General features: G+C 43.1%; 1 protein-coding gene and 1 long non-coding RNA gene across 4 annotated transcripts in view; one reads left to right on the top strand and one right to left on the bottom strand.

Moving 5' to 3' along the window:
- Nucleotides 1–2118, top strand: part of LOC139024123 (uncharacterized) — a 6991-nt gene extending 4873 nt beyond the window's left edge. For 2 of the 3 annotated variants that reach the window (XR_011475367.1, XR_011475366.1), the window contains exon 3: nucleotides 2033–2118. This is a non-coding gene — a long non-coding RNA (uncharacterized lncRNA). The remainder of the gene's footprint in view (nucleotides 1–2032) is intronic. The other variant, XR_011475368.1, reaches the window with a different exon arrangement.
- scp2a (sterol carrier protein 2a) overlaps nucleotides 1147–21897 on the bottom strand; it is a 28723-nt gene continuing 7972 nt past the window's right edge. The window contains 13 exon segments of the mRNA XM_024136890.2: nucleotides 1147–2423; nucleotides 6363–6442; nucleotides 8341–8473; nucleotides 8921–9014; nucleotides 10232–10385; nucleotides 13780–13887; nucleotides 15165–15216; nucleotides 15218–15313; nucleotides 15407–15547; nucleotides 15550–15559; nucleotides 15763–15849; nucleotides 15990–16053; nucleotides 16227–16353. Of these exon segments, the coding sequence (XP_023992658.2) occupies nucleotides 2328–2423; nucleotides 6363–6442; nucleotides 8341–8473; nucleotides 8921–9014; nucleotides 10232–10385; nucleotides 13780–13887; nucleotides 15165–15216; nucleotides 15218–15313; nucleotides 15407–15547; nucleotides 15550–15559; nucleotides 15763–15849; nucleotides 15990–16053; nucleotides 16227–16353 (1242 nt within the window). The 3' untranslated portion in view covers nucleotides 1147–2327.

Below are 21897 nucleotides of genomic sequence, written 5' to 3'. Positions count from 1 at the left end.
GTACGCACTACCCTCTGCAGCGCCTTGCAGTCAAGATGCCAATGCCCAGTTTGCCCATCAGCAAGCAGTTGATCAGAGATTAGGCCTAGTGGTTAAGCGTTGGGTCAGTAACCAGCGGTAGCCTAGTGGTTAGAGGTTGCGGCCAGGATCCCAGCAGGTAGCCTAAGTGGTTAGAGCGTTGGGCCAGTAACCAGCAGCGTAGCCTAGTGTTACGCGTGGCGTAAACGCAGAGCTAGGGTTGGCCAGTAACCAGCAGGTAGCCTAGTGGTATAGAGTTGGCCAGTAACCAGCAGGTAGCCTAGTGGTTAGAGAGCGTTGGCCAGTAACAGCAGGTAGCCTAGTGGTTAGAGCGTTGGCCAGTAACCAGCAGGTAGCCTAGTGGAGACGGTTGGGCCAGTAAACCAGACAGTGCCTAGTGTTAGTCCATGTCGTGGTCCAGTAACCAGCAGGTAGCCTAGTTGGTAGAGTGTTGGGCAGTACCCACGCAGGGTACCATAGTGGTTAGAGATTCTGGGCAAAGTAACCAGCAGGTAGCCTAGTGGTTAGAGCGTTGGGCCAGTAACCAGCAGGTAGCCTAGTGTTAGAGCGTTGGGCATAGAACCAGCAGGTAGCCTAGTGGTAGAGCGTTGGGCCATTTAACCAGCAGGTGATAGCCTAGTGGTTAGAGTGGTTGGCAGAGCCAGTAACCAGCAGGCTGCTATGTTTTAGACTGTGGGCCCAGTAACCAGCAGGTAGCTCTAGGGTTTAGAGCGTTGGGCCAGTAAACCCATGAGGTAGCCTAGTGTTTAGAGTGTTGGGCCAAGTAAGATGCCCATGCCTAGGTAGCGCCTTTATGTGTGGTGCAGGTTAGAGGCGTGATGTATAACTGTTTGGCCATGTAACCAGGCAGGCGGATGTAGCCTAGTGGATTAGAGCGTATGGGCCATAACGAGAGCTCTTTCACAACAATGCAGTGAATTTGTGAAGCAAACACCATTATTAGTTTCACCTGTTATGTTAAACGCTCTCTCAGGCTGTGCTCGCTCAGCCCTACGGGCCATGGTCAAAAGTAGCACGCTAAATAGGGAATAGGGAGCCATCTGGGATAGGGAATGGGGAGCCATCTTCTCATTCACATCTTGAAAGTAATTAATGAAACACTCAGTCTGCTGGTCAACATAGCTGTTATTTATTTAGTAAAAATCAATTGCATTCATTCAGTCATTCACACATACACATTCTATATAAAAGCATTTCCTCAAATCAGGTCCTATCGGACTGTCATATTGAAATCAGAGCTGTCAGTTCATAGAGACACCAGAGGCACATAAAGTGGTGTTCTGTATTTTTATAAAATATTCCACCATGTTAYATTATTATTAAACATTATTTACTACACAAACATAAAATATTGTATACATTTACCTCAATGACAGTGTTATTATTATGTKGCGGGAGAGCAGGCGAAGAGTCACTGCCATGCTCTCGCAGCAAACGCATGGCATATGGGACACAAACACCTGGTCACTGTGGTATTAAATGACTGAACAGCAGTGCCGGAGATCAAACCAGATTAGTTGGGTCTTAAAGATGATCTTTTGCTTTTCTTGACACAGCAACAGCCTCATAAGCTGTTTGTAAAATGGCCGTCAAGAGTCCAAAAAAACTTCAATTGCTTTTCACAACTGTCACAATCTGTCTTCCTCCTGTTTGTCACAGCAGCTCAGAGCAGAATATTGTGACATAACAGTTAAGACATTTTCCAGTTCTATGTGTGTATGTGTCTTCACATTGGTTGGTTGAAACATGAGGAACCCATAAATCATGAGSAAAATGTGAATTAAATATAAATATTATCTCATCAATTATGTTACAGGACACTTGAGGAAGTTAGAATCTTGGGACATTGGGGTTGATTTCTCAACTAATTATCTAGTATAGAATCTATTTCAAAGAAAGACAGAGAGAGGGATCAATAGAGAAAGAGAGAGGCTAAATTAAGAGTGAATGTGAAAGGATGTGGAGGAGAGAGATGGAATGAGATGATAGAGAGACGAGGAGAGGTGAGAGAGGAGGAGAGGTCAGAGAGGAGGAGAGGTCAGAGATGAGGAGAGTTCAGAGATGAGGAGAGGTCAGAGATGAGGATAGGTCAGAGATGAGGAGGTGAGAGGGGTGAGAGGAGGGGGGAGAGACAGGTGAGAGAGAGGTGAGAGAGAGGTGAAAGGAGGGGTGAGAGAGGTTAGAGAGAGCTGAGAGGGGTGAGGGGTGAGAGGAGGGGTGAGGGGTGAGAGAATGTGCATAACTGCTACATATGGCAGGAGTTCCAGAGCTGAGGGTCTATCAGCCAATCACAGCTTGGCTTTGGCTGGYACCAGCTGCAGACTCTGAAGCTTCATGGCCATGCCCATGTTTCCTGCGATCTTCAGCTTGCCCTGGAAGAATGCCTGCAGCGGACAGGTAGGGGAGAGAAATTATAAATCAGAGGAGAATGGGTTAAAACATAGGAAAGTCAACTACTGCTCAGGCTCCAAGGTTTAAAGGGTTCAGATTACCCAGTTGCAGGATTAACACAGTTCATTGAAAACTGGGACACGGGGGAGAGAGAAAGAGAGAGCGGGAGGGGCTGGCAGTGTCAGTGTTGGTCAGGGTGACAGCTTGCAGCCAGGGAACGGCTCTGCTCTGACATGAACCAACTGGAGGCATGCCAAACCCAAAAAACAACCATCACATTGCAGGATTCATCCTTGAGGAAGTATGTGTATGAYGTCTGTTAAATGGTACAAAAAGAGGTTTCTAACMTCAAGTGTCTTTCGTGGTTAAATAAAGGTTCAATTCAACAACAAAAAAATCCCCAACTTCTTCAATTCTGCTCGCTGATGCTGACTCTCAAAAATAAAAGCTCTGACGAAGACTAAGAGTCCGACACGTAAGCTTGAATAAAATAAGTGACACTAAGAAGAGCAGTGTGAAGGTTTCTCTTTCCTTTGGGTAAACGAAGGAAGGGGAAACCCAAAGGACTGAGTTCAGTGTTGCTGAAAGGATCAATTAAACCAAATTAATCAATGTGTGGATGGGAAGTGGGCCTAGATTTAGCCAGGAAAAATCACCCAAAAACATACACTATCATTAATCACATTCTTCCCTGTTGAATTTCTCCTCCCTTTGTATTACTTTTGTCTCAATTGTGAAAAGTTGGATTGGAAAACGCCCACCTGCTGAAAATGTCACCATGGTAAAAATCTACATTTCCCTGCTGTGTCATCTCYCTTTCTCCTCAACGTCAGAAAATGGATCATGGGAATCAGTTATAGTCTGGTCCTCCAGCCAACCTGGGGACGAGGTTAGTTCAATAACAATAAATCTCATCGCTCTCAGGTCTTTGAAGTCCTTTATATCTGAACGGAGGTCTGAAACCACACCTGGCCAAATCTGGCCCTTGTGGTACTTGTGTTCCTAACAGAGGTCTGAGACCACATCTGGCCTTTCCCTGTGGTACCTGTGTTCCTAACAGAGGTCTGAGACCACATCTGGCCTTTCCCTGTGGCAACTGGGTTCCTAACAGAGGTCTGAGACCACACCTGGCCTTTCCCTGTGGCACCTGGCACCACTTGACCTCTGATTTTGAACACTTTGGGGTGATTAAGTGCTTGAGGACACCCACACTGTTTGCTGAAGTAGGTAAACATACTCATTCCATTTCTTGTGTGTGTGTGTGTGTGTGTGTGTGTGTGTGTGTGTGCATGTAATCAATGCATGTAATCAAAATCAATAGATTTTTCTCTCCCTATCTGTTACATGTTGAGTGAATTGTCCTTGGTCTGTGGGCGTTGTCAGACGGTGTCCCTTACGTCCAGGGTCAATGTCCATGAACAGACAAGGGGCTGATGCCCTTAGTACATCTGAAGGCCTTGACTAAACATCTATTTCTTAGGGGAGAGGAGGGGAGGGTTGAGTGAGTGAGTGAGTGTGAGAGAGAGAGAGAGAGAGGAGACCCACCCTATGGCATAACAGAATGCATTCTGCACAAGGACTAATCTCATTACACTGGCCAATTTCCAAACCTATTTTTAGAAAACAATCAAATCAGATTTGGCATCCTACTTAAGATCGGGCTTCGCTCGCTTTGGTAATTTTGATCAATATCAAATGAATATTTTTTGTTGTTGAATTAATACAAAAATATTTACAAGATTCATAAAAGCTGATCTCTATGCATCTATGTAACCATCTGCCTCTCCTGCGGAACTCTATTTGCACTAGGCTTGGTGGGCTACATTCATATTGTCATACAGTCCTTCTTATCCCAGRATTTACGGTATTACCGGCATAGCCCACCACGGGGCGCTAAAAATRCAAGAAAAGCCCATTTAGCCTATATTACCAGAATGCAGAATTTAAAAAAAATCAAAAACGAACAAACAAATTGCAAAGACAGGCAAATCCAGCTCATAAAGTTATACAAGCATAGCTAGTAGCTACCGGATGTCATTTTCGGTGAGTGTGGACATTTACAAGCGAAAGTGAAGGAGAGCAATTGTGCAAATCATCACCTAGTGTGCGCCGCGGAAATTACTTGACGATAAATATTGAATGCTATGGACTCACCAGCTCGCTTTCTCCAGGCGCAGAACTGGCCCAGCGTCGTACGTGTTTGGCCGGTGTAGGCCGTCATTGTAAATAATTATTTGTCTAGTTAAATATAGGGTAAATTGAAAAACTTTATTTAAAAAAAATCTTTATTCTCCTGTTGTGCTATTTACAAACAAACACGTGACTGGCTCAACTCTTTTGGGGAAGGACGGTGTAGGATTCTAGAATGAAATACACTTATTCATGTTACGATACTAGAATTTATTGATTACTTTACATTTAACGAATGTATATATTAAGAACTGGATGAGAACTAGGTGTATGGAAAGTTACTGAGTAAGACAAGGGGGAGGCAGGAAGTTTGCATTCTGTCAAACATGTTATCTCATGGATCCTATGGAGAGAGGCAAAGGGCAAAAGTCTGGTTTCAGTCACTGATAAGGTAGGACTGTGGAGTAGGGAGGAGTGAGGAATTCAGCCCAAGGTCAGGTCAGATGAAGTGAGAAGGAACAGTCCTGTTACACACATATACTTACACGCCCACAAAGGTTCTAACAGGAGGCAGGGCCATGACTAAACCAGTGACAGGAACTAATTAAGTTCCTGAATAGCAACAGAGATGTGTTGGCTGTCTATACGTACAAGGAGTTGACTCCTCCTTGTAGGAGGGTATAAATATATGTGCTTGTTTAAACATGTTTTTGCAGCTGTTTGACTCAGTGGGTGAATAAACTTGGTTTGAGCTTTTCCTAGTTGTCAGAACCTAACAACGGTAAGCTTCATCATGTAAAATAATGTGACAAGTGAAATGAAGAACGCAATCTGCTTTATCTGCTAATGCATTGCACAAGTTCACTGCAGGTATTAACTTAAAAASTAGCTACAAATATTCACATTTATTAAAAAACTTTAAATAAATAGATGAAGGTATTKAAAAACCATCCCGTGGCTTTTTCCAAATAYCCCGGTATACCGCYCAAGCCCAATTTGGACTAAAAGTGAGTGAAGAATCTCAATATTAAAGATATTGAAATTAAATGACTGGTCTCCATCAATGAGACAGAGATTMACTTTACTGTATAATACAGTGCATTCGGAAACTATTCAGACCCCTTGACTTTTTTAAACATTTTGTTACATTACARCCTTATTTCTACAATGTATACAAAATCAAAAACGGAAATATCACATTTACTAAGTATTCAGACCATTTACTCAGTACTTTGTTGAAGGACCTTTGGCAGTGATTACAGCCTCAAATCTTCTTGGGTATGATGCTACAAGCTTGGCATAGTGCATGTATCTGTGGAGTTTCTCCCTTTCTTTTCTGCAGATCCTCTCAAGCTCTGTCAGGTTGGATGGGGAGTATTGCAGCACAGCTATTTTCAGGTCTCTCCAGAGATGTTCAATCAGGTTCAAGTCTGGGCTCTGGCTGGGCCACTCAAGAACATTCAGAGACTTGTCCCAAAGCCACTCCTGTGTTGTCTTGGCTGTGTGCTTAGGGTCGTTTCCCTGCTGTAAGGTGAACCTTCACCCCAATAGGAACAGGATGCACCTGAGCTCAATTTCGAGTCTCATAGCAAAGGGTCTGAATACTTATGTAAATAAGGTATTTCTGTTTTTATATTTTGTATAAATGTGTATAAAAACTGAACAAGAGGACAATAGTATTTGGGCTTCATCCAAAATGGCACCCTAYTAGCATAGAGCTCTGATAAAAAGGCTGTGCACTATATAGGGAATATGGTGCCATTTGGGACACAGCCTTATTCATTGTTGTTTTAAGGACTCACCGTCTGTGGATTCATCTTGCCTGTCATCAGCTTCATTAAGTCTTCATCTCCCATGGTGATAGTGCAGTCAGCCTTCTTATCTGAATGGAGGAGAGAATAAAATAACAGAGGTTAAACTTTCCTGCCCTACAAAAACCTTCCTTCAATTATCCTGCCCTACAAAAACCTTCCTTCAACTTTCCTGCCCTACAAAACCTTCCTTCAACTATCCTGCCCTACAAAACCTTGACGTGTTATGCTCGACCCTCTCAGTATTCCACCACAAAACACCAGAAAATGGCCCAAAAAAAAGAGCTCACCTGCATTTACACTATGATTTCACTATTAGATGATTCAATATTTCTTTTGAATATAGAACGAGAGTTCAGTTCTAGTAACAGGGTTGACCTTAAAATGAGAGACAGACGTAAATGAATCACTAGTCAGATTATTAAATAACAGGCTTTCAGAAATAACTGACAAAGCAACAACGTAACTARAGCATTACAATGACGGTGAAAACTTGGGGAAATGTTTGGGTTAAGTAGGTTAAAATCTTCCTAGAAGTTATAAAAACATTAAGGACAAAATGTCAAAATGCAGATTTGTTTTTTACTTTAGCAACCCCCCGGGAACAGACATCAGTTCAACGTCTAGTTTTGAATTCAATGTGAAAACAACAAAAAATGTCACCATGTCATTTGATTTMAAKTCAAAGTTGGGTGAACAAAAGACAAAATGCCCTGAAGTGGATGACTTTTTTGCGAAATCCAATCAGTTGTCCATGTTGATTCCAATGTCATCACATTGACTTTTTTTTGGTTAAAATGACATGGAAACACTGATTTGACCAGTTTTTGCCCTGTTGGAATTCTYTTTTCATATAAAAAAAACATGATCTATTGAATTTTCCATGTGGTCTATATTAAACGGCACRTCATTTAATATAACAGGATTTTAAAATTCAACATGGGTGCACAATTTCTACTTAAAATATCAAAAGGCACGATTTTGTAGAATGACGCTGTTACGAACAGAAAAAAGAGGAAGTATGCTCTATAGTGTCTCCCCCATCTTCAGTTTCTTGTTGATCGGAACCGTTCGAGAATCCAATCAACTATATACTGCAAAATACATGGGAACCTTGACATCATGTTAACTTAAATGCCCAACACCATAATCATTGGGACTGCGCTATTCATGGTTAAATAACATGATAAGACTACTGTCCATGTGGTTAAGAAGGGAACAAGTTGTCATTCCAGTACCWGGGACAGGATGAAGTGTGCTGTGCTGTGCTCTACTTCACACACCTGCCACGGAAGTTGCTTTTATGAAATGTTCGCTGCTCTTTAGAAACCATTCAACGTACTATTGGGACAATGTCCAAAATGCCACTCCATAGTGCTCTGGTCAACAGTAGTGCTCCATATAGGGAATATGGTGCCATTAGGGACGCTACCTTGCTTTCTATACAACGTCCTAACAAGTGAGATAAGTTTGATAACAGGAACGGCTCAGAGGAAGGACAAGTTTCAAAAGGTTTTTCAACAGAGCTGAGTGGAAGAACAGGACATTTCTTCAGACAGCCATAATGGAAGCAATTTAAAAGTTCTCTGTGTGTGTGTGTGTGTGTGTGTTGTGTGGCTAAAGAACAATTTCAAAAAGTGTGTGTGTTGGCGTTTGATTAAAATCCTTCTTATCTTTTGCTACAGAGCTGCTCTCTCAGAAGACAGACCGCCCATCCTTCAAGTCATTATATTCTGCAGACAACCATCTCCTCAGCACGGACAGTCGTTCGTTTTTTGTAAGAATCTAATATGGTCAGAATCTCAGCAGACATCGATCTCCTCAAGTCCTCTAATGCTCACATTGAAAAAACACTCAACATTGTCAAAACACAAAGACCAGATATTCTGATGACACACACACACACACACACACACACACACAACACACACACACAACACCCACACAACACACACACACACACACACACCCAGCGCGTTGCCTCAGCGGAGCCCCTGTCCGATTCTCGCGTCTACGACCCACAGAGCGTCTTTCCCCTCTGGTCCATCTGTCACCTTGAAGGCAAAAACTCCTCCAATCTTCTTCACAACGTCTACTCCTTCCTGCAGACAAACCCAATGTGACATCAGAGCAGAGAGAGATGGACTGTTATGGCTCTGCGTTCTATTGGGTTGTGTTAGGTTAATGTGGCAACGGAGGCTTACGTCGGGTTAAAGTTACCTAAATATATACGAGGGTGACAGACTCCATAAATCACGTAGCTAGCTAGTGGTACTGGGTTCTGAGACTACCTTGACATTGGTCTCTAGTGACAAACTGTTAAACAGAGACAGAGACTACCTTATAAAGTCATTATTATAATACAAAAAGCTTTGTTAAATAACATTCAAATGTGGCACTTAATTGATGTGACAACAAGCAGCAATGACACTGCAGAGTGAGACGGAGGTAAGCAGTCGTCAGCGCCCACACAGAACATGAACACATTTGGACTTTGTATAGAAGGATATAAATGATGAATAGGAATTTAGTTTGTCCAGGTGGTGTACCTCGTGTAGTTTCTTCTCTATCTCCTGGAAGACAGAATAGACTCTGAAGCCCTCCAGACGTTCTGCTCTGGTGGGGACAGCCGCTATCTGGGACCTAGAAACTCACACAGGAACAGAACACGGCTTCAGTTAGAGTGCGTTCTCTGAGAGAAAAGACAGGCTAGGAAAAACGTGTTTGTGTGTGTGTGTGTGTGTGTGCGCGCACAACATCATCATTGAAGGACAGTCATAAAGTAAACGTGTGTGCGCTTGTGTGAGTATGCGTGCAAATGTGTGTGTGTGTGTGTGTGTGTGTGTGTGTGTGTGTGTGTGTGTGTGTGTGTACCAATGTTGAAAGGAGTATGGTTCAAGGCCATACTACAGTATCTTCACTTAATCTGTTCCAACACAGAAGGTTAAAGTACATGCTGTGGCCACGTCCCAAACAAAACCCTATTCGGTCCACTGCTTTTGATACACACACTAATAGTCTTTGATAAAACCACTTTCAACATTCAACATTGGTACATTCAGTGAGTGAGTGAGTGAGTGAATGAGTGAGTGAGTGAGCTGGCTGAACGACAGGTCTGTCTACCTACACATCAGGTAGACTGAACGACAGGTCTGTCTACCTACACATCAGGTAGACTGAACGACAGGTCTGTCTACCTACACATCAGGTAGACTGAACGACATCTTATCTCAACAGTGTTGAGATAAGAACCACGTTACCCAGTTCAAACAATGACTTGAAGACGTAGGCCTGAAGAGATACTGTAACACAGCCATTTCAACCTTGCCTCGGGGCAATTCYTCATTCACGGAATTACACCGAATTACACTGAGACTCCGATTTGTCACTTTAAAATGTTTGCCAAACAAAAAAACATTGATTTCAACGTTTAATAAACCAAACAACTCTATGCACAATGACYACTTYGAACAAYYTACACAGTCAATTGTTTTTATAAAAACATTTACTGGAAAAGTTGTATTTTGTTACCAGGCTTTGTATCTGTGTTTTTGTAACATTTTCTGTGGAAATTGTTCTAAGTAGTCCTTGTGCACAGAGTTGTACGGTCTGTTAAACATGGAAAGAAATTGTTTTATTTATTGTACATTTTAAAGTGAGAAATCTGAGTCTCAGCGTAAATCCGTTACCATGGAATTGCCCCCCCCCCCAAAAAAAGTGTTTTCTATTATTTTAAACATACGATTTCTGCAAGGATCTTAGAGATGAAGCCTAGTTATTTAGTTATTTGGTAAATCACCTCAGTTGTGTGTTTCTCACCTAGTCAGTTAATTAGTAAGTTGGTAGGCAGATAAACTCACCTGGCGTCCTGAGGGAACCCCATCCTGTAGAGAGTGACGACCACAGCTCCTCCCAGGCCGATGTTGTGCTGTAGGGCCACCTTCGCCCCCGGGACCTGCCTCCTCTCAGCCTGGCCTCTCAGCTGCCAGCACAGCTCCGCACACTGGGCCAGACCTGAGCAAGCAGAGAGAGATCAGATCAGAACACTGGGCCAGACCTGACTAATCAACCACAGAGAGAAATTAAGGCCAACACAATAGAACAGACCTGAGCAATAACAGAAACCAATAGGGTCAATGCACTGAGTCAATCCCAGAGATCAGAACGCTCAGCCAGACCAGAGTAATCAACAAGAACAAAATGAGAGAGAGAGAGAGGTCAGAACACTGGGCCAGACCTGACACATCAACTACAGAGAGGGGAGGTTAATACTGAACCAGACCGGAGTAATACACCACAGAGAGATAGAGCTCTAGGATGTCTGTGAAATCAGAAAACTGGGCCAGAACTTACAAAATCACAGGTCAACGCACTCTACAGCTATATAAGCGTTATATAAGAAAGTCATCATGCTAACAACCAGAGGGATTGGAAAGCCTACTGTAATATCTACTTGGACAACAAACTGAACATCACATGTATGAACATTTTATATTTCAAAAGTCTTCATATTTGAAAGGTCTCAATTAACAGATTGATTTCCTATCATAGATTATGGATTTCCTGTTTGTCCTTCCTTCCGCGAGCACACACGCACGCACGCGCGCACACGCACAAAGCCTGTAAGTGCTAATGCTGGATTGCTAAATCTAACCAGATGGACAACAGGCATTTGAACCCAGTGTGGCTGAGGCAGGATGTCATTTCACAAATTAAAAATAACCCTAGGTCCCTGACACAACACATCGCTGGCCCTATAAAAACACAACGACCTTCCATTTTGCTTTTCTAATTTCTACATTGAAAAATTACTACATAGGGCCTCCATTACAGACATTTATAATCCTCTCCGATTCCAATGCACTTAATTTCCATCAACACTTGCCTGCCACATCAGAGGGTGACAAGTTAACACCCCTCCCTAATCTTGCTGGCCGTGACTCCTAGGTTAGCGTTCCAGCATATAGTAAACCCCAGGAAGAGTAGCTGCTGCATTGGCAGGAACTAATGGGGATCCTTAATAAACTTCAGGAAGAGTAGCTGCTGCCTTGACAGGAACTAATGGGGATCCTTAATAAACCCCAGGAAGAGTAGCTGCTGCCTTGGCAGGAACTAACGGGGATCCATAATAAACCCAAGGAAGAGTAGCTGCTGCCTTGGCAGGAACTAATGGGCATCCATAATAAACCCCAGGAAGAGTAGCTGCTGCCTTGGCAGGAACTAATGGGGATCCTTAATAAACCCCAGGAAGAGTAGCTGCTGCCTTGGCAGGAACTAATGGTTATCCTTAATAAACCCAAGGAAGAGTAGCTGCTGCCTTGGCAGGAACTAATGGTTATCCTTAATAAACCCCAGGAAGAGTAGCTGCTATCTTGGCAGGAACTAATGGTTATCCTTAATAAACCACAGGAAGAGTAGCTGCTGCCTTGGCAGGAACTAATGGTTATCCTTAATAAATAGAGTACAGTGGCTATAGAAAGTCTACAACTCCCTTGTGTTACAAAGTGGGATTAAAATCGATTCAATTGTCATTTTTTTTGTCAACGATCTACATACAATCCTCTTCATTATATAAGTATTCAAAACCTGAGTCAATACATGTTAGAAACACCTTTACAGCTGTGAGTCACTCTGGGTAAGTCTCATAACAGCTTTGCACATCTGCAGTGTACTATATTTCCCCTTTATTCTTTTCAAAATTCTTCAAGCTCTGTCAAGATGTTGGGGATCATGGCTAGACAGCAATTGTCAAGTCTTGCCATAGATTCTTATGCAGATTTAATACAAACCTGTTACTTGGCCACTCAGGACACTTCACTGTCTTCTTGGTAAGCAGCTCCAGCATAATTGTGGCTTTGTGTTGTAGGTTATTGTCGTGCTGAAAGATGAACGTCTCCCAGTGTCTGGTGGAAAGCAGACTGAACCAGGTTTTCCTGTAGGATTTTGCCTGTGCTTAGCTCCATTCCGTTTATTTTCATCCTGAAAAACTCCCCAGTCTTTGCCAATGTCAAGCATACCCATACCATGATGCAGCCACCAACATGCTTGGAAATAAAGGAGGCAGTTACTCAGTGATGTGTTGGATTTACCCCAAACATTAGGCTTCGCATTTAGGCCAAAACGTAAATTCCTTTGCTGTATTACTTTAGTGCCTGGTTGCATACATAAGCATGTTTTGGAATATATATATATTCTGTATATTTCTATTCTTCTTTTCACTCTGTCATTTAGGTCATTATTGTGGAGTCACTACAATGTTGTTGATCCATCCTCAGTTTTCTCCCATTACAGACATTGAACTCTGTAGCAGTTTTAAAAATCCCCAATGGCCTCATGGTGACAACCCAGTTTCCTTCCTGTCCTGCAGCTCAGTTCAGAAGGACGACTGTATCTTTGTATCTGGGTGGTTTAATACATCATCCACAGCATAAATATTAACTGGACCATGATTAAAGATAATCACTGTCTGACTTGTACTTGTTACCCATCTACCAATCACCGCCTTTCTGTATGAGGCTTTCGGGAAGCTCCCTGGTCTTTGTAGTTGAATCTGGGCTTGAAATTCGATACTTGACTGAGGGACCTTACAGATGTTGTATGGGGGACAGAGGAAGGGGTCGTTATTCAAAAATAACTCCTATTATTTCACACAGAGTGAGTCCATGTAACTTATTATGTGATTTGTTAAGCAACATTTTACTTCTGAACTAACATAGGCTTGCCTAAACATGTGGCAGCAGGTAGCCTAGTGGTTAGAGCGTTGGGACAGTAACCGAAAGGCTGCTGGATCGAATCCCTGAGCTGACAAGGTAAAAATCTGTCGTTCTGTCCCTGAACAAGGCAGTTAATGGAGATCCACAACAAGAGAGACAACACTACATAAAGAGAGACCTAAGACAACAACATAGCAAGGCAGCAACACATGACAACACAGCATGGTAGCAACAAAACATGGTACAAACATTATTTGGCAAAGACAACAGCAAAAAGGGCAAGAAGTTAGAGACAGGAATCAACCCAGCACATAGCACAGTTCAATATCCTCCTGGGACTACTCAGGATGTCACATCCTGTCTGTGTGTTACTGGCAAAGCGTGGATGTGGGAGTTACTGACTTTCTCAGGAGACTACTGCCCTCTGGTGGTCATGACAGTCACATCACACATTCAGAATCCATCTTAATCTATAATGTAGCTTTTTCAACATTAATTTGTTGCATACAAAATTAGTTGTTGGATTAAGAGGATGATGAAGTCACTGGGTCAGCAGGAGATGGTTGGTGTTGTTTACCTGTAGCTCATAGAGGGGTCAAGGGTTACGAGGTCAGGGGTTATGGGGTCAGCAGCAGGTGTTTGTGCTGACAAGAGGGGTCAAGGGTTAGAGGTCACTTGGTCATAATTGTTATTACCTGTGGCTCCCAGAGGGTGTCCTTTAGAGATGAGTCCTCCGCTGGGGTTGACCACCCACTGGCCTCCGTACGTGTTGTCTCCTCTGTCTATCAGCTCTCCAGCCTTACCTAGGAACATAGAACAGTGATACATTAAATAATATAATACCTTTGATCTTTAAAGCGCTTTTCATGTTGGCCTACAGGTAGACATTCACAAAGTGTGGTACAAAGGTAAAACAGGACAGAATGCTAAGGGAACACAGTCAGGGGGTGAAACTCAGAATGCTAAGGGAACATCAGCCGGGGGTAAACTCAGAATGCTAAGGGAACACAAGCCAGGGGTAAAACTCAGAATGCTAAAGGGAAACACAGCCAGGGGGAAAACTCAGAATGCTAAGGGAACACAGCCAGGGCGGTAAAACTCAGAATGCTAAGGAAACACATCAGGGGGAAAACTCAGATGCTAAGAGAACACAGTCAGGGGTAAAACTCAGAATGCTAAGAGAACACAGTCAGGGGGTAAACTCAGAATGCTAAGAGAACACAGCCAGGGGTAAAACTCAGAATGCTAAGGGAACACAGTCAGGGCGGTAAACTCAGAATGCTAAGGGAACACAGCCAGGGGGTAAAACTCAGAATGCTAAGGGAACACAGCCAGGGGGTAAAACTCAGAATGCTAAGGGAACACAGCCAGGGGGTAAAACTCAGAATGCTAAGGGAACACAGTCAGGGGTAAACTCAGAATGCTAAGAGAACACAGTCAGGGGGTAAAACTCAGAATGCTAAGAGAACACAGCCAGGGGGTAAAACTCAGAATGCTAAGGGAACACAGTCAGGGATAAAACTCAGAATGCTAAGGAACACAGTCAGGGGTAAAACTCAGAATGCTAAGGAACACAGCCAGGGGGTAAAACTCAGAATGCTAAGGAACACAGTCAGGGGTGGGTAAACTCAGAATGCTAAGAGAACACAGTCAGGGGGTAAAACTCAGAATGCTAAAGGGAACAGTCAGGGGTAAAACTCAGAATGCTAAGAGAACACATCAGGGGGTAAACTCCAGAATGCTAAGGGAACACAGTCAGGGGGGGGGGGGTAAAACTCAGAATGCTAAGGAACACAGTCAGGGCTAAAAATCATTACGTGTATGATAGGAGTATGACATGAGATCAAAGACACACAGATGGCCTCTCAATCAAAAAAATATATGAATAATTCAACTATAGTAAAACATTGAACTGAACAAATCAGAAACAGTGAAAAACAAATAAAAAGCTATTCTATATTTTTTTAAATAAAAAAAACATTCTTAAAAAAAACATTTTTAAATAAAAAAACATTCTAGGGAGATAAAAATTCTACTTTTATGTGGCAGTAAATAGGCGTAGAGTGGTAGGTCAGATCACCCTCTGGGCACAGCCCCAAAGCCTCGTACGTGATCAGCTCGTTGGCAGAGAAAACAGTCATGCAGCTCGATCACATTGACGTCACTGGGTTTCAGACCCGCTGTCTCAAAACACTTCTTGGCTGCCAGGGAGGGCATGTCGTATCCAACCTAACAGGAAACGACAACATAAGTCACTATCTTTTTGTTGTTCTGCATTTAAAAGTTGTTGATACTTTTGAACAGCTTTATGTCCCCTCTCACCATCTTCATGCAGCTATTGTCGTCGAAGGTAGTGCGAGTCCGTGACCATCTCCTGGGCTAAAGCTCCACCGCCTGGTGCTCTAGACCATGGCGCCTCACAAAGTCCTCACTGGCCAGGACAGCTGCCCCTGCACCGTCGTAGGACTGTATGGACTGGGGGGGGGGGGGGGACAGTGTTAGTGTCCCATATATTATTTTCCTGCCATAGTGCAATAGCCCCAAAGCAACACCCTGGTCCTTAACACTAAAATGTTTAATTGTAATCAAATAAAGTCAAACTCTAGGGAGGGATTCCCCACTCTGCCTATCCTCTGGTAGGGGAAACACTGCCCCAGAGAGATAGTGGGACTCCTTACCAACACTGGAGAAGAGTAAGGAACTCAAACACCTTCCTGGACTGTTTGACCTGGTCCAGACTGTACTCATCCTGGAACTGAGAGTATCTGTTAAAACACACACACACACGCACACGCACACTTGTCATGCAGTGGCAGGAAAACATTGATCATTGGATTGGTCAAAGAAGGTAATTTCTAATGACCAGGCCTTCTGTGTGTTAAAGAGTTGATGGTTGCAGTCTTACGGGTTGTTGGTGGAATGCTTGTGGTTCTTCCATGCGATTTTAGCAAAGTGCTCTGGTGTAGTACCTGGAAGAGTCCCGGGAATGAATACACTTAACTATTCAATGACAGACTTCCCAGAGTTCCACAGTCACACATTACATGGTGTATCATCCAGATGAAAGAAAAGGCTGAGAACAACACCAACAACACACTTCATAAGGTACTGTACACATGTGCACGCACACCATCATGTTTACCGTATTTCTCCATGTGTTCTCTGCCGGCGTTGCCAAACATCTGTGGTGCTGCCGGTGCTGCTGCCATCCCATATGTGTTGAACATCACCTCCATATGCTTGTCCATGGGGTTAGTCCTGTCCATGTACTACAATACACCGGGTTAGTCCTGATCATGTACTACAATACACCGGGTTAGTCCTGATCATGTACTACAATACACCGGGTTAGTCCTGTCCATGTACTACAATACACCGGGTTAGTCCTGTCCATGAACTACAATACACCGGGTTAGTCCTGATCATGAACTACAATACACCGGGTTAGTCCTGATCCAGGTTAACTAACAATACACCGGGTTAGTTCCTGATCATGTACTACAATACACCGGGTTAGTCCTGATCATGTACTACAATACACCGGGTTAGTCCTGTCCATGTACTACAATACACGGGTTAGTCCTGCCTGATCATGTACTACAATACACTGGGTTAGTCCTGTCCATGTACTACAATACACTGGGTTAGTCCTGATCATGAACTACAATACACTGGGTTAGTCCTGATGTCATGTACTACAATACACTCGGGTTAGTCCTGTCCATGTACTACAATACACCGGGTTAGTCCTGATCATGAACTACAATACACCGGGTTAGTCCTGTCCATGTACTACAATACACGGTTAGTCCTGTCATGACTACAATACACGGGTTAGTCCTGATCATGTACTACAATACACTGGGTTAGTCCTGTCCATGTACTACAATACACCGGGTTAGTCCTGATCATGAACTACAATACACCGGGTTAGTTCCTGTCCATGTACTACAATACACTGGGTTAGTTCCTGATCATGTACTACAATACACCGGGTTAGTTCCTGTCACATGTACTACAATACACTGGGTTAGTCCTGATCATGAACTACAATACCTGGGTTATTCCTGTCCATGTACTACAATACCACTGGGTTAGTCCTGATCATGAACTACAATACACTGGGTTAGTCCTGTCCATGTACTACAATACACCGGGTTAGTCCTGTCCATGAACTACAATACCCGGGTTAGTCCTGTCCATGTACTAATACACCGGGTTAGTCCTGATCCATGAACTACAATACACCGGGTTTTGTCCTGTCCATGAACTACAATACACCGGGTTAGTCCTGTCCATGAACTACAATACACCGGGTTAGTCCTGTCCATGAACTACAATACACTGGTTAGTCCTGTCCATAGTACTACAATACACGGGTTAGTCCTGTCCATGTACTACAATACACCGGGTTAGTCCTGTCCATGTAACTACAATACACTGGGTTAGTCCTGTCCATGTACTACAATACACCGGGTTAGTCCTGTCCATGTACTACAATACACCGGGTGTAGTCTGATCATGACTACAATACACCGGGTTTGTCCTGTCCATGAACTACAATACACCGGGTTAGTCCTGTCCATGACTACAATACACGCGGTTAGTCCTGTCCATGTACTACAATACACCGGGTTAGTCCTGTCCATGAACTACAATACACCGGGTTAGTCCTGTCCATGAACTACAATACACTGGGTTAGTCCTGTCCATGTACTACAATACACCGGGTTAGTCCTGTCCATGTATACTACATACACCGGGTTAGTCCTGATCATGAACTACAATACACCGGGTTAGTCCTGTCCATGAACTACAATACACTGGGTTAGTCCTGTCCATGTACTAACTACACCGGGTTAGTCCTGTCATGTACTACAATACACCGGGTTAGTCCTGTCCATTGAACTACAATACACGGTTAGTCCTGTCCATGATACTACAATACCGGGTTAGTCCTGTCCATGTACTACAATACACCGGGTTAGTCCTGATCAGAACTACAATACACCGGGTTAGTCCTGCATCATGAACTCAATACACCGGGTTAGTCCTGATCATGAACTACAATACACGGGTTAGTCCTGTCCATGAACTACAATACACCGGGTTAGTCCTGTCCATGTACTACAATACAACACGGGTTAGTCCTGTCCTGTACTACAATACACCGGGTTAGTCCTGTCCATGAACTACATACACCGGGTTTGTCCTGTCCATGAACTACAATACACCGGGTTAGTCCTGTCATGTACTACAATACACTGGGTTAGTCCTGTCCATGTACTACAATACACCGGGTTAGTCCTGATCATGAACTACAATACACTGGTTAGTCCTGATCATGAACTACAATACACCGGGTTAGTCCTGTCCATGTACTACAATACACCGGGTTAGTCCTGATCATGAACTACAATACACCGGTTAGTCCTGATCATGAACTACAATACACCGGGTTAGTCCTGTCCATGTACTACAATACACTGGGTTAGTCCTGTCCATGAACTACAATACACCGGGTTAGTCCTGATCATGAACTACAATACACCGGGTTAGTCCTGATCATGAACTACAATACACTGGGTTAGAAACAAACCAAACACAGGACTTCCGTAGGACTGCCAGATGGGGGAAGCGTGATTCCTCACTCCAGAGAACGCTGTTTCCACTGCTCCAGTCCAATAGTGGCGAGCTTTACACCACTCCAGCTGACGCTGCATTGTGTATGGTTGATCTTAGGCTTTAATGTGCCTGCTCAGCCATGGGAAACCCATTCATGAAGCTCCAGACAAACAGGTCGGTGCTGACGTTGCTTCCAGAGGCAGTTTGGAACTCAGTAGTGAATGTTGCAACCGAGAACAGACGTCTTTACGCCGCATACACGCTTCAGCACTATTTGCCATCCCGTTCTGTGAAGCTTATTGTGGCAAACCACTTTGCGGATGAGTCGTTATTGCTCCGAGAGTTTTCCACTTCACAATAACAGGCACTACAGTTGACCCGGGCAGCTCTAGCAGGGCAGAAATTTGATGAACTGACTTGTTGGAAGGTAGCATCCTATAACAGTGCCACGTTGATAGTCACTGACTCTTCAGTAAGCCATCTACTGCCAATGCTTGTCTTATGAGATTGCATGGCTGTGTCAAAATTGTATTCACCGCTCAGCCATTCAGGGAATCTACTATACTTACAAGATTTGAAAATAAATATTCTAACTACTTACTTGAGTATTTTATATGTTTATATTACACTGGGCTGAATTACAACTCCAATGTATTTGTAACAAGATTACTTTTGAAAGCTTGTAATTTGCTATTTTCAAAATGAAAAAACAAAACAACATCTATATCATTTACTCAGAGCAGTTCACAATTGAAAGGGGGGGGCCCCCCCCCTTTTTCACCCTACATTGGTATCAAAAGTCATGATGTATGTGATAACAGGGCATCTGCCTAATTAACTAAATGTAAATGTATTAAAAACTGAATCAAAATATAAAACTCAACAGATTTTACGGTGTTACAGTTCGTATAAGGGAAATCCAGTCAATGAAATAAATAAATTAATCCCTAATCTATGGATTTCACATGACTGGTTTTATAGCGATATCTATCTGTTGCTCACAGGTACCTTAAAGAAAAGTTATCGGGCGTGGATCAAAAACCAGTCAGTTATGCTGGTGCGATCACCATTTGCCTCATGCAGCGCGACATCTCTCCTTCACATAGAATTGATCCAGGTTGTGATTTGGCCTCGTGGAATGTTGTCCTGCTCCTCGTCAATAACTGAGTGAAGTTGCAGGATATTGGCAGGAACTGTAACACACTGTCATACACATCGATTCAGGAGCATCGCAAACATTGCTCAATGGGTGACTTCAGTGTTGGTGAGTATGCAGGCCATTGGAAGAACTGGGACATTTTCAGCTTGCAGAATTGTGTTACAGATCCTTGCAACATCCCGCCTTATTCTACTGTGTGTAACAGTGATAACACCAAGTAAAAACTAAATGATAACTTAAAAACCACAAATATTAAATATCCATTAACAAACTTCTTATAGCTTTAACTTAATTCCACTTCCTGAACACATACTACTTAAATAAAAACAAACTTAGCATTTTCTTAGTAAAAAAGTGGCATTATCATGCTGAAACATTAGGTGATGGCGGCGGTGAATGGACAACGATAGGACTTAAGGGATCTCTTCCACAGTGTCTCTGATGTGCATTCAATTTGCCATAGGTAATTACGCATTGTGTTCATTTTCTGTAGCTTATGCCTGCCCATACCATAACCCCACGCACCATGGGGCACTCGTTAACAACGTTGACATTCGGCCCCAAACCGCTCGCCAACACAACGTTATACACGTGTTCTGCGTTTGTGAGGCGATTGGAAGTACTGCCAAATTCTCTAAAATTACAATTGGAGGAAGCTTATGGAGAGAGAAATGAAATTCAATTTTCTGGCAATACCTTCAGGTGGACATTCCTGCAGTCAGCATGCCAATTGCCACACTCCCTCAAAACTCAAGACATCTGTGGGCATTGTGCTGTGTGACAAAAAACTACACATTAAGAGTGGCCTTTTTTGTCCCCAGACAAGGTGCACCTGTGTAATGAGCATGCTGTTTAATCATTCTTTGATCTGCCACACAGTCAGGTGGATGGATTGTCTTGGCAATTGAGAAATGCTCACTAACAGGGATGAATACACATTTCAGAGAAATAAAGCTTTCTGTGCTATGTGAGCCATTTCTGGGATTTATTTTTTGAATTGAAACATGGGACCAACACAATACTGTTTGTGTTTATATTTTTGTTCAGTATACAGTTGGCATTTGGAAGTATTCAGACCCTACGTTTTAAACATTTCGTGACGTTTACAAGCCTTATTCTAAAATTGATTCAATTGTTTTTTTTCACTCATCAATTTACCACATTAATACCACATAATAAAAGCGAAAAAATGTTATTATTATTTTTTTAATAAAAAATATTCATAAATACATAAAATTACATGTACATAAATATTTCAGACCCTTACTCAGAACTTTGTGAAGCACCTTTGGCAGTGATTATGCCTTTATTCTTCTTGGTTATGACGCTACAAGCTTGCAAAACCTGATTTGGGAGTTTCTCCCATTCTTCTCTGCAGATTCCTCTCAAGCTCTGTCAGGTTGGATAGGAAGTGTCACTGCAGAGCTATTTTCAGGTTTCTCTTAGAGAAAGATGTTCAATCGGTTCAAGTCGGCTCTGGCTGGCACTCAAGGACATTAAGAGACTTGCCCGAAGCCACTCCTGCATTGTCTTGGCTGTTGGCTTAGGGTCGTTGTCTGTTGGAAGGGAACCTTCGCCCAGTCTGAAGGTACTGAGCGCTCTGCAGCTGGTTTCTCAACGATCTCTCCTGTACTTTGCTCCGTTCATCTTTCCCTCGATTCCTGTGCTGCAGAGATGGTTGTCTTACTGGACGGTTCTCCCATCTCCACAGAGGAACTCTGCGAGCCTGTCAGAGTGACCATCTGGTTCTTGGTCACCTCCCGACCAAGGCCCTATCCCCCGATTGCTTCACTTTGGCCCGTGCGGCCAGCTCTGGAAGTCGTCTTGGCGGTTTATCCAAACTTCTTCCATTTAAGAAATGATGGGAGGCCACTGTTGGAAAATGTTTTTGGTACCTTTCCCAAAGATCTGCCTCGACGCGCCAATCCTGTCTTGGAGTCACTCATCCTTTACAATGGCTTGTTTCTTCAAAAGCAAAGGTCAAATTATGTCACCAATAATAATGCTGTAATATAAACAAAATGCTGAG

Source organism: Salvelinus sp. IW2-2015, unplaced genomic scaffold (assembly GCF_002910315.2).
Source record: "Salvelinus sp. IW2-2015 unplaced genomic scaffold, ASM291031v2 Un_scaffold1046, whole genome shotgun sequence".
NCBI lineage: Eukaryota > Metazoa > Chordata > Actinopteri > Salmoniformes > Salmonidae > Salvelinus > Salvelinus sp. IW2-2015.
This window is presented reverse-complemented; position numbering and strand designations above follow the sequence as displayed.